This window comes from Corticium candelabrum, chromosome 13 (genome assembly GCF_963422355.1).
Source record: "Corticium candelabrum chromosome 13, ooCorCand1.1, whole genome shotgun sequence".
Lineage (NCBI taxonomy): Eukaryota > Metazoa > Porifera > Homoscleromorpha > Homosclerophorida > Plakinidae > Corticium > Corticium candelabrum.
Genome location: NC_085097.1, coordinates 4,010,641 through 4,024,176, shown reverse-complemented (window position 1 = coordinate 4,024,176; position 13,536 = coordinate 4,010,641). Strand labels below are relative to the sequence as shown.

Genomic DNA, 13,536 nt, shown 5'->3' with positions numbered 1-13,536 from the left:
GCGAGGATTTGTTTGTATTAGTGAGGTTCTACTGTACTCAAGTCGATTCCCCCAATTTCCAAAGATTCCTAAGAAGCACCCGGGTGCTTACTTGCTTGTTGAGAATGGGTTTTCTTCCATAAAATGTCTTTTTCCGTATTGCTGCCCTGAGTGCTGTTTTGGAAATTCCTGGTAAGCCTGGTTTTCCTTAGAACAAAGAAATGATTTGCTTTCGGATAGTGAAATCACTGGGAACCGTTTCAACAGCAGCTGCTGGGTTTCAATAGACTGTGACATCGTTGCCATTTGTAGTGTTTGTCGACTCATAGTTTTTGACTGTCTGTATGTAATGGAAATTCTTGCTGTGTCAAACTAATGACACGATGTTCTTCGCAGGATCTTTCAGGCTCACTCTGCGTTTCTGGATGGGCTTGACAACAGTTATTTTCACATGCAAGAAGCACGTCTTGCATACGCTGTATTCCCCATGAAGTTGAACTCGAAAGTGAGTATGGCGAGATACACATAGGAGTCATATTGAGCGTACTCACTAAGAGCTGCTCCAGTTGTACCATGTTACACCATTTAACCAAAGCGATTTCAGTTGCTGGTTAAAATATAATCGGATACCATGCCCCTACTCATTGTCTCCCAATATGTCTCTGATATGCAAAGCATTTTCATTCCGTTTTCTTGTACGAAGAGCTTACATACCCTGCTAGACAGAAACGCCAGGCCTGCAGTTTCTAACCCTGAGATCATCGTGAAGGTGCAAAGGACAGACAGAGATATTACAAATTTCGGAGTCCAGCCTTACCGTGAATAGACAGTAGGTTTAGGCATGTGCATGTTTAAAGTTAGATGGTACAGAAGAGCATTTGTCATGTTTTGGTGCAGAAATACTAATGGTTTTTACACTAAAAGCATGTCATGTCACCCTAATTATTATCAATTTTTGCTCTTCCTTTTACAAATTCTGGGAGAACACTAATGTACAAGAAAGTCCTGGTGATAGGCTGATAGTCTTGCTGAATACTGCAGGACAGTCCTAAAAATGACAAATTATTCTAGGACTTTCTCACCCTGATGTTGTTTGTAAATGATACAAAGGCATACAACTCTACGTTTGTAGACTGTATGTACACATGTAGACTGTATGTACACAGTGTAACACATGTATGTACACAGCGTAACTCATGTATGTACACAGTGTAACCCATGTATGTACACAGTGTAACACATGTATGTACACAGTGTAACACATGTATGTACACAGTGTAACACGTGTATGTACACAGTGTAACACGTGTATGTACACAGTGTAACACGTGTATGTACACAGTGTAACACGTGTATGTACACAGTGTAACACATGTATGTACACAGTGTAACACATGTATGTACACATGTAGACTGTATGCACACAGTGTAACACATGTATGTACACATGTAGCACATGTGTGTACACAGTGTCACACATATGTACACATGTAGACTGTATGTACACATGTAGACTGTATGTACACTGTACCACATGTATGTACACATTTAGATTATATCACTGCGTTTCGACCATGGATGTACGTTGCTTGTAAACTTTGCTTACATGCGTGCGATACCGCATTTAAACTTCATGGTAATGCATGGTTATCTTGTCACCATACCGTACAATGCGTGGACACCACTGTTTACACACATGCGATATCGTATTTACGCCACTTACATTCGTTTCCATGTGCTGACACGCGGTCGGACTAAATGTAAACTCGTGTAAATACAGCTTACCCTCACAAATCATGTGTAAGCCACATGTAAGCTAGGGTGTGTACGCGATACATGCAACCTCGGTACGCAGTGTATGCACAGTGTAACACATGGATGTAGACATGTAGACTGTATGTACTACAGTGTAACACATGTGTTTACACATGTTGGCTGTATGTACCCTGTAACACATGTACGTACACATGTAGACTGTATGTACCCTGTAACACATGTATGTAGACATGTAGACTGTATGTACAGTGTAACACGTGTATGTACACATGTAGACTGTATGTACAGTGTAACACGTGTATATACACATGTAGACTGTATGTACAGTGTAACACATGTATGTACACATGTAGGCTGTATGTACACTGTAACATACACATGTAGACTGTATGTGCACAAGACGAGCTGCAGACCATGTGACTATGTTTCTCAGCCGATCACGTGATCAAATCAGTAGTCCCACTAACATTCATTTAGATTTCAGTTGAAAAGAGCCTCCGTATTTGTTCATCCATGTAAGTCCATGTAATAAAACATACCACATTGTCAGTCCTTATATTAAACACAATGAGAAAAATACTACCAATGTCTACTTAGTTGTCTTGTATTCATTAGTACTAACACATCCTATCAGTTTTTGAGACAACGTTCGAAGTAGGTTGACCCGACATATCCTCCTCTCATTGACTTATAAACGTTTTGTTCAAAGAGCCGTCGATTTGTAGCCAAAACTTCAGCAGCATCTGTGTGAATGAAAAGGATAATGAGAGAGCTTCCATTGCTTGTGTTGAAGTGAAGTGTGTCTAGTTGAATGTGCATGCATGCACACGCACACACAAACACACGTGCAAACACATGCACACACACACACACAGTAACACACACATACACACATACCTTTGTTTAGGGGATCTTCTGGGTTAGGTTCCTGTCAAATACAAGTTATAATTGTTGAATTCAATGTGATACATGTGACTTGAATGTAAGTACTGCTTACGAGAAATAAATACTGCAGACCATAGACTATAGAATTAACTGTTAGAACAGGTTTCCAATCTTCCCTACAAACAAATATATGATGCCATTACAAAAGAGCATCACGAAATGTCTGTGCATTGACAATGACATGATACTGGTAGTGGTGCATGTGTGTGTATGTGTGTGTGTGTGTGTGTGTGTGTGTGTGTGTGTGTGTGTGTGTGTGTGTGTGTGTGTGTGTGTGTGTGTGTGTGTGGTGCGATAGCTCAGTTGGTTAGAGTCATCTTATGGAGTGATTACATCCGGGACCTTGCAGGGTTACTGGTTCAAGTTACAGTGATGGTGAGCTATAGCATAATTTCCTTGGGCAAGAAACTTACACACAATTGCCTCTCTCGACTTGACTGGGGTGGCAAAGATCTCCGACTGCGACAAAGTCCATCAGCCACTGGGGTCCGGGTGGGACTTCAGGTGCCCACACCACAGTTGGCTTCGCAGTCGGTGCTCCGGCGAGTACCTGGCCAGGCTCCAGGAGATTGCTGAGCACAGCCCACAGCTCCTGCGTAGTGCACAGGAACCCAGCCATCTGGCTGGGGGCATTACCATTTAACGGCAGCTCCTTATCCATTTGTCGTGTGTGTGTGTGTGTGTGTGTGTGTGTGTGTGTGTTTGTGCACACGTGTGTGCACATGCACAGCCCTCCTGTCTCTCATCACACCACAATAAACACTCATTATGTTACCTTAATATATTAAGGCATACGTTTCCTTCTAAATCGATATTAGGATGGTAAACCATCGTTTCGCATTTGACCTTCGGTGCCTCGTGAGGATACCCTTGACCAACCTAAACGACACCAACATTAGTGACTTCAAGAAAAGACGTTTTCATACGATGACAACCTTAAAACAGAAGGAAAACCGTCCGTTCTTGTAAAATCCCTACACAACAAACACCAAGAGATAAACAACAGTGCTAAAGCAAAATGTTCAATAATTACCCAATTAATTATGTGATAATAAATTAAATAATTAATTGCACGGTGTGCATAACGAAATTGATGGAAGGTAGACCGTAGAAAAGGTAATGCATGGCAATAGTCCATCCATCCTTGTATTAGTATAGCTACCCAACAAACATGCAACTAATTTTTTTACTATTAGATGTTACCTGAGCCAGTGATTACGGCATTTATTGACCAAGGCCTCACATGATTATCAAGAGATAATTGCCCGAGGGGAGTGAGTGGGAGGTGAGGGGGAGAAGAAGTTCAATTAGTAAGGTGATAAGCCCTGAGACCGAGGTGTCAGCAATGCCACAAACACCATCTACCCATGCAATATATAATTTATTATGTAATCTATTGTGTAATTTATTATGTCATTTATTGTATGGCCATATTTTTTACTGCCATAGCTACAATTGTTTTTTGTGTTTGTAGCGAAATGCTTGTGAAAGTTTGTTTAATACTGATGAGTGGTAATAGACTTCTATTGGCATTTGGAATGATATGTGCCAATAGCAATGTAGTCTATACTCAGAGTATATTCTGTTGGTATGACAACAGATTGGATTGTTGAGTATATTTTACCTCAATGTGACCTGTACAAGCTCTGTAGCTGGCTCATATTGTGTACAAGACCACACCCATACAATAAACTCATATTAGGGTAGTGTCTGCTGAACGTGACATATATGGACAGGCAAGTATCTACCTACCTACATACATACATGCATACATAAATACGTACAGACATGACAAGAGACAGATGACAGGAATTTTTTATTTTTAATCAAACTGTAATAAAAGTGCAGTATCTAACACTGAAACCAGACTAAGGGTGCGTCTCCACTAGGGCTTAAACATTTTTACAACCTGTTTAAGTCTAAACATGTTTAAGAATAATCGCGTCTCCACTAGCAGTATTTAACACTGAAACAAGACTAAGGGCGCGCCTCCACTAGGGCTTAAACATGTTTACAACCTGTTTAAGTCTAAACATGTTTAAGAATAATGGCAGTCTCCACTAGCGTTAAACCTGTTTAACTGTAAACCTAAACAGCTTTTGCTAAACATGATTAGGAGGTAGTTTAATTAATGAAAGCGGTTTAGCTTTAACGGTCACGTGATAGAAACACGCATTCTAAAACAATCCATTTTAGTTCTTTCACACTGTTCTTTCTCTATCTTTGGAAACTACTGGAAGAAGACAGAACTAGGCAATGTCAGAGAGTGCGCAGACTGATGCAGAGGGTCAGGAGAGAACGATTTCGGCAAAGACAGAGACTCGTGTCTCTGATGGTTTTTCAGACGACCAGAAGATGATCTCTGACTGTCTGGTGCACAAGAAACGAATTCGCACGATACAACAAAGTGCCGGATAATTCTTTTATTAGCCCAGAATAAATGGACAAGTGGAGACACTGCCTACTAAACATATTTAGAGTCTAAACGTGTTTAACGTTAAACATGTCTAAAGAGCAACAAGTGGAGACACAGCCTTAGCAGCTTGTTACGATTAATTCATGGATGTGGCACTGGATCTCGACAGATACACAGACAAACAGATATATGTATTGGATAGACAGACACACAAACAGACAGACAGAAAGACAGACAGGCAGAGTGCCTTAGAAGTCTCTGAATTCACCATCGTCCAGCTAAGGAATAGACATACTAACTCTGAATGTAGATGCGACATTAGCATGTTTGATGCCGAGCGGGTTCTTGAACTTGAAATCTCATCTCGTTGGCACACCCGTTAAGCTCTGCTTTTTTTCCAAGCCCTACCGAGGCGACAGAGGTTGCAGCAAACCGAACAGAAATTAGAAAGATGTCCATGTATGATCAACACAAGCTGCCCAGAGGGTCAACATCGTCCCATTCGTTATGGAAGATGGGGAGAAGGAAGAAAACTTTTCAGAAACTGGCAGCTTTTCGTCGCATGAAGCAGGAAGACGTAATGCTACAGAATTTCTAGACTTCTGAAGGAAGCAATTTTCTGTACAATTACAGAAATGCAATGACCTAGTCACCTCAAACTGAAACTGAACGTTGAAACTGAACATGGTTTGTAGTGGGTCTGATAGGCCTGAGTCTCTTAGTATTCAGTTTTTCCCACGTTAGTGTTTCTCTTGTTTGTGTATCATTGTTCTATAGCTTGCTTACCAATGAACACTAGTCTAGTTGTAGTCGTTTTAGTTTTCTGCAGAAACATATCATAGTTCGATGTAAGAAATAAATGGTATTTAACAGACAGACAGACAGAATTAATTATAAGTAGTTGGGTTTTGTTGTGTGGCCCATTGTGGGCTTTTGGACTGGTGTTTGGACAATTAGACTGTAATAATGCTGATGTATGAAAATATATGTATTGACAGACCGAAACAGACAGACAGCCTGACCCAGATAGACAGAAAGACAGACCAACCGACGGAGACAGACAGACAGACAGACAGATAGTCTAAGACAAAAGCAAGACAAGCAAACTTCATACAAATGGCTAACAAGCTGTCCAACAAAAACAGGCAAAGGAATGTGCATGCAGATGGACAAATACAAATGAGAAAACCCAGTAAAGGCAGTCGATAATTTGCAACTCCTTCACAAACACTCAACAAACAATCTAAAAACCGCCGAAATTACAAAAGTAGCAATCACACACAGAAACCAAGCAACCAAACTCAACATCTTCATGCATTAATTATGATTAAGCACATGACACATGCACATATCCACTCTGACTCCTGACTTCCTACTCGCCAGTCATCGCAACAGAACGCAACCCAGAAGACAAATCACGTACAAAGAGACAGACACGTGACAACCAGCCTAACATCTAACAGCGACATTCAGTCAGGCCTATGGCAATGACTGAAAACGCGACTCCACCTCATCCGGCATGATGACTAGTCTGAAGTTGAGTAGGTCGTCTGGGTCAGGGAAGAGCGTCTGGCACGTCTTCGGGAGACTCAGCTCGTTCAAATCTTCATTCCAGGCGTCCATTGTTACGACAGGAAACCACAACTTCTGACATTCTGTTTTTACCTTTCGTGATGCGTAGAAGAGCTGGTGAGGACCGCCGATGAGACGATGAAGACTTGCCTGACGTCTCTTCTTCTTTCTTCTGTTGCTTCAACGAGAAGAGCTTGATCATGGCGATTTTACACTGAATGAGGTGGATTGTTTGCGCATGCGTTCCATGACGTAGTCGCTCTGTGAATCTTTCCGGTGAATTCAAGGAGAAGATGCACAAATCATTGAAATGGCGGAAGTGTGGAGATCCATACAAGGGTGTGTGTGTGTGTGTGTGTGTGTGTGTGTGTGTGTGTGTGTGTGTGTGTGTGTGTGTGTGTGCGCGTGCGTGCGTGCGCGTGTGTGTGTGAATGTGTGTGTGTGTGTGTGTGTGTGTGTGTGTGTGTGTGTGTGTGTGTGAATGTGTGTGTGTGTGTGTGTGTGTGTGTGTGTGAATGTGTGTGTGTGTGTGTGTGTGTGTGTGCGTGCGTGCGTGCGTGCGTGTGTGTGTGTGAATGTGTGTGTGTGTGTGTGAATGTGTGTGTGTGTGTGTGTGTGTGTGTGTGTGTGTGTGTGTGTGTGAATGTGTGTGTGTGTGTGTGTGTGTGTGTGAGAGAGAGAGAGAGAGAGAGAGAGAGTGAGTGAGCGAGTGAGTGAGTGAGTCAATGCGTGAGTCAGTGCTTGCTTGTTATATGGTCGTGTGCACCCAGCCGATATTTGAGGTAAAGTGTGCTTGGCGCTTTGTTTCTCATTGTTTAAAACCAAACATATATATATATATATATATATATATATATATATATATATATAAACAGTACCGGTCATAAAGGATTACTCAAATCAACATTTTACAATTAATGTGGCTTGTAATTACAATTTTCCTAACAAAATTAGTGTAATATCGATTCAGTATTTTGTGTGACCTCCTCTAGCATCTATGACATTGTTTTTCTCTTTTCATCATGCTATCAACAACGGTTTGTGTTCTTTCTTGTGGCACATTATTCCAGGCTGTCTTCAAGCATTGCCACAGCTCTGACATGTTAAGTGGCAACTGCTGCTGATCAGCATACGCAAGATCTCATATGTGCTCAATTGGATTAATTAAGATTCTGTGATTGAACTGGCCAGGGACTAAGAGAGCTGGAGCCATTGTCCTGGAGCCATTTTTGAACACTCTTTGTCCAGTGAGCGGGAGCATTGTCATGCATTAGTGTGACATTGCCATGACTGAGTTCAAACTCATCGATTATTGGAACTAGCCCATTTTCGAGAATGAATATATACTTTTCAGCATTTAATTAACCAATTGTTGACCAACGCAATGTGATCAATGTGATTCCTCATCATGCAGCCCCAGTGATGACAAATTATTGTATTCAGTCTAAATCATTGAATTTGTCTAAATTTGCAATTACTACGAGTGAATAATCCTTTCTGACCAGTACTGTATATAGGTCTGTTTAGTCTGGTTTGGGTAGTAAATCCTTGCTGGTTGTATTTTTTGCTACTCACAGAGGGTGCAACATTAAAAGAATTATGGAGTGGGGTTGACAGGAACATGTTAGTCATGGTAATCATCACAACTATTGATTGACAGAAACATTTTTTGAGCTGTACATCAGGACATCTAGTAGTCTCATACTAGCTCTCAGACTCTATCACAAGTCTTTGGCAGGACTGAGTATTTTCAGATTTCTCCGTTGCAAAGGAACATCTTGTCTGGTGTCAGGTTACTGGCAGGAGCCAGTTACAGTCAGAACGTTTGGCAGTGTGAAGCAGATGTCAGTGGTTTGTTAATTGTTGACCAACACAAGAAAGAGCGGCAGAGATAAACACCAGCAAACAAAAATTGAATTAATTGAGATAATGAACATTGTAGTTTACAATAGCAATGATTATGTTTGATATTCTCACATTGCGTCAGAAATTGGATGCATTGAACAAATTCTACGAGTACTTGAGAAAATGCTGTTAGTGTTCATACCTTCTATGCTAGCAATGTGCTACAGACCAACAATACGATAGCTATAATTATGAGAGGAGCTTGTCGTTTCCTTATTTCATTGAGTTGAAACGAGGGCAAGGGCCAATTGTTAGTTTTTAGAACTGTTGTGCAATGCAGCAGTAAACAGAACATTGACATCAAACACAGCATGCGCAGTTCAACGAACGGCAGGAAACATGTGAGAGATTCCATAACGAGGGGATTCTGTTCAAAGGCAAAGTGTAGAGCAAAGACAGCTAACGCATTGGCCAGTACTGCAACGGTCTTCATGTGTCTTGTGGGACAGTGCATGAGCATTTCAAGTAGTATGAGCCAAAACATCAGCGTCATGTAACCATTCAGGGCTTCCTTTGAGCTTTTGATAAGAGAGGTTATTCCATGATTCCATAGGATCACAGGTATCGCCACTAGTATGAGTAGCAGGCCAAATGTTGTTATTTGTTTAGCTGTGGTGTTGATTCTACTATGCAACCATGTGGCAGTTGAGCTCATTGTGTTTCGAAGTTCTTGTGACTTTGGGTCTTGTTGCAGTTTGTGTGATTCAACTAATAGATTTCGCTCATAATGGTATATACCAATGAGAGTTCTCAGAAATCCTTGCACTAATATCAGAATGACAAAGTCTGTTGCTTTGCATATGTAAACAAACCAAAAGCCGTTTCCTTTGTAGATTTCTCGACCAAAGTATCCCAACTGTTTCAGCAATAGGGCCCAGGTAAGAGGGTAGAGCCAGGCCGTGATGAAATTTACACGTGCTACAATGCAAAGGAACTGTTGAATGCACAGCAATATTTGTTTAACGTCAGTAACGTTGTTCATCATCTGATTTTCTGCAACCATGTGATTTCCAATTTGCTGTACTGCTGGTTCTTGAAACTCTAGTCTTTCATTTGTCATCACATTTGCTGCATTACTGACGTAGAGGTTAACTCTTCTTATTGCTATGAACATTGGAATAGTCAGTAATATCCTACTGATTAGAGTTAACATAAATCTTGTGTCAGGGTTGATTAGTAATGAGAGACTGAAACTGAGCGCAATGGATACACTTCCCACCATTATACAGATCCAATAAAGCACTTTCGCCCATCTGTATATGAGATCATAGCATCTTTCTGATCGAAATGGCTCTAGTATGTTGAGATTGTATTTTCTGTCTTGATCGGAAGACATGGGTGGTGTTGTCTCGATTTCCTGATTGTTGTTTTGCTCAAATGATAGGCTTTGCGCTTCTGGTGTAGTTCTAGTATTTGGCGAGTTGGGATTGACTGTTTCATTGCTCTGTGTCTCTGTTGGCAATGACTGCTTCTCGTTGTTCTCGTCGTCTTCAGGAAATTGCAGCTCAATAATAGTACCATTTGCAGCTGACACCGAATCATCATCAATGGAAGACATCTTTTGGTAATTTAGTGTCTTCTTGATTCTAGAAATTAACGTCTTGTCACAATCACTTTCTGAAGAATTGTAAAGGATGGCTGTTATTTGATTCAATTCTGGTGGGAGCCCTTCGTCTTTATTCAATAGAATCGGAACAACTTGGTTACCAGTATGGTTGATGTTGTATGCAACGGCCATTTCGACGTCCGTTTTTACTCTTTTGTTTTGTGTTAGCCTCCTTGTTCCAATTACGATGACTATTTTACAAAACAACATGGCGTTGTAGAGGTTTTCATTGTGGGTCACGCCGGGAACGAAATCCGCAGTTGTTAGGCATGCAAGGTCTTCACTTTGAAATAGTGTTTGCAACCTTCTCACGAATTGCTTGCTGCAGTCGTCGTCGAAATTGGCGATGACGAAAGCGTCGCATTTCCCTAAGACAACACAGATCGTAATTATTGAAGTACAGTTAGCTAACCTTTTATTCCATTTATAGACCGTGCATGCGGATTGACTGTACCGTATTTCCTGGAACAGTAATCCGTGCATGGGTTACTATTTTTCAAACTGATCCAAACCACGGGTTACTATCTAAGCATGGTTACTAATCAAGCACGGGCTACTATTTTTTCAAAGTCTGATAACAAAGAAACATATAGGCGGAGATGGTCTAGCTACGCGAGACTAGTAGTTCACAGCAGTGTCCTCATTACCATAATGTCCGCATCGTCATGATATCATGCATTATTTTCATGACTTTGTCTCTTCTGCCACACTTCTCCCTCAATGTGTGTTAGCTTTTGATCTCTGCATTACATCCAAGGCATGGGTTACAACTCGAGCAGGGTTACTAATCGAACACTAATTTGAGGAAATACGGTCTAGATGTGGTATATATATATGTAGCCTTCTTCTCAAGCCAGCATGATGGCAATTCTTGTTTGTGCGTCATGTGAGCTCACTGTACCTACTCGGGAACACGAATAATCACATGATCGAGTACTTGCGGGTAATATGATCGATCTGGAATGAGTCCAAATCCATCTACTGCATGTTGCAAACGAACTGCATTAGGCACTTTTACTGCATGCATCTGTATTAGCGACAAGAGGTCAGCACCGACAATGACACACATAAAGGAGCGTATCCGTTGTCGTTTGGTTTTCTTTTCGTTGAACTCTTCCTCTGCACAGTGCTCCACTGTTGCGGGTTTTCACGCCGCGGCAGGTTTTTCGCCAACTTTGGTTCGCTCATCTTCCTCTGTCTGCACCACTCTGTTAAGACTTTGGCGCCACTCACTCTAGACAACAAACAAATTTGACTTACTTCAACTCATAAGCACGTTACACTTGCTTGCAAGTCTCACCACAGCTCCAAATTGCTTTAGTTATACATACTGGGTACTGATGGGAGTTCCCTCCCACATGCATGAGACTTAGAAATGATGCACCACTGATTGACCTTTGCCCTTATCATGCAATGACCTTTCCTATCAACCAAATTTCGTTTGCTATTGAATTTAGCTATAGAGTTGTGGATGAAAGATGATGCTGTTTTAGACACTGTATGTCCATGCAACATTTATTACGCTTAACTTAGGTTGGGATATTTATACTACTAGGCAATTAGTTGACAACCTACTTGTCTTGCACACTTTTGTTACTAGGTTTCAGGATTGGGATGGCTAACGTCGGAACGTGCCTTGTCCAAACGAGTCTGTATATAGGGAAGTGAGATCGGAGCTAAAACTTTAACCGTGCACACACATGTAGTGGACATGTGATATAGAGTGATCTGTATGTTAATTTGTGTGCGTCACCTTGGGTGCATAAAGTAAGGTGCATGCTTAAAGTTATATTTGAAGAGAGACTGAGTCAATAATTTTTGTCGGGGTATGAACTTGACGTACTAAAGTCAAAATAGAAAAGATAAAATTACAAGTAGACAGTTTGCTAAGGTAACTATAGCAACAGAGACCGTTTTGCTATAAAAGTTTACAATTGCAGCATTCAATGTTACAGATCAGCTGCAATCACAGCAAGAGCCGTAACGGCCACTAGTTGATACAGAATGTTCTGAAATCGATCAGACCACAGATAGAGCATCTTCCCACCACTGATCATATTGTACATCATCGCACACCCTCCCAAATGCAGCGCAGAATGAACCAGGTTCGCATCTGCTGCCTTCTCTCTGTCTCCCAAAACCATAATCACGAACAACGCAACACTGGCCATCAAGCGGAACACTCTGCAACTGTTAGTGCTGAGAAACATTATTCCTCCCCCAATTAAAGCATCCCAATTAAGGTGCGTCAGCACGTGCGTTTGTGCACTTCTTTTCTTGAAGAAGAGACGTGCAAACGCACTAGCAAATAATCCAAGAGTTGTGACAACAATTGTACCCTTTATTCGAGACCATCTCTTAACCGTTGTGTCCGGACACGACGACTGATACACGTGCTTGCTTTCAAACACCATTAGGGCGATTGTCAGTTGAATTTGTAAAGCAATGAAGAGCAGACAACTTCCATCGGCAATATATACATATGGTAAAGCCTCGGCTGGAAATATATCTTGGAGTTCGTTTCTACCAGGTAGTCCATTTCTTATTCCAAACACAGAGAGAACGACAAGAAAGAGCAATGACAATAGGAGCTCGATTTTTAGATCCAACTCGTGAGTTCTTTCGTTTACATTCTTTGTACATATAGACAACATTCTACAGTCGCTATGATAACAGCATCTAAACTGCCTTGCCAGTCGTTCCAGTGAGGACCAGAGAAACAGAGGAAGACAGAAACGTAGAGTGCAACGTAGGCCAAACTGGGCAAGATCTTCCTTTGGCAAACTCATGGGTGCAATGATGATGAATATTTCACACGTGATCAAAACGTTTATTATCAAGAACCAGCCGTATTTGATGTATAGGTTAGCATTGAGGCGATCGTACAACCGGTAGAAGGACAAAGTTACAACACTCTGGTAGCTTTTCAACTCGTTTTTATCTAGAAGGCATCACGTGTATTTTACAATGTAGGCAAGCAACTGCTAATACTAAAGATGATCTAAGCGTCCACTACTTGTGTGTGCTGTATATAGCAGCGAATAAGTAACAAGTAACACAAGAGGCGTGGTCGAAAGTGTGTGTGCTTGCCTTGACGTTTCTCGACTTCTCTTTGTCGATTCTTGGCGGCGGACTTCATGCTTGGCCTGCACTCGTTGGGTTCGTTCACATATTATAATATGTGTCGTACTCGTAATGCGCAAGCAATCTAGGAAGTACGAGAGTCGCGTGATCCAACGTCTCTGGAATGTTTTTATGTTAATCGCCAGGAAGTCGTTAGCATAATAATTTTGATTTGACGGCAATAATATGTAGGATATGGAAAATATGATAAAAT

General features: G+C 41.2%; 3 protein-coding genes across 3 annotated transcripts; all 3 read right to left on the bottom strand.

Moving 5' to 3' along the window:
* Positions 1 to 2,205: 2,205 nt before the first annotated feature.
* LOC134188467 (NEDD8-conjugating enzyme Ubc12-like) lies at positions 2,206 to 6,935 on the bottom strand. The gene is made up of 7 exons (XM_062656632.1): positions 6,782 to 6,935; positions 6,626 to 6,720; positions 3,636 to 3,674; positions 3,476 to 3,579; positions 2,753 to 2,816; positions 2,653 to 2,683; positions 2,206 to 2,498 (listed from the first exon to the last, which is right to left on the bottom strand). Exons 1-7 carry the CDS (start codon positions 6,888 to 6,890, stop codon positions 2,386 to 2,388), a joined length of 555 nt encoding a protein of 184 aa, XP_062512616.1. The 5' UTR covers positions 6,891 to 6,935; the 3' UTR covers positions 2,206 to 2,385.
* A 1,662-nt stretch (positions 6,936 to 8,597) lies between these two features.
* Positions 8,598 to 11,424, bottom strand: LOC134188466 (uncharacterized). The gene is made up of 2 exons (XM_062656631.1): positions 11,267 to 11,424; positions 8,598 to 10,567 (listed from the first exon to the last, which is right to left on the bottom strand). Exons 1-2 carry the CDS (start codon positions 11,385 to 11,387, stop codon positions 8,739 to 8,741), a joined length of 1,950 nt encoding a protein of 649 aa, XP_062512615.1. The 5' UTR covers positions 11,388 to 11,424; the 3' UTR covers positions 8,598 to 8,738.
* A 604-nt stretch (positions 11,425 to 12,028) lies between these two features.
* On the bottom strand, positions 12,029 to 13,414 carry LOC134189031 (uncharacterized). The gene is made up of 2 exons (XM_062657263.1): positions 13,290 to 13,414; positions 12,029 to 13,140 (listed from the first exon to the last, which is right to left on the bottom strand). Exons 1-2 carry the CDS (start codon positions 13,336 to 13,338, stop codon positions 12,149 to 12,151), a joined length of 1,041 nt encoding a protein of 346 aa, XP_062513247.1. The 5' UTR covers positions 13,339 to 13,414; the 3' UTR covers positions 12,029 to 12,148.
* Between the last annotated feature and the right edge of the window lie 122 nt (positions 13,415 to 13,536).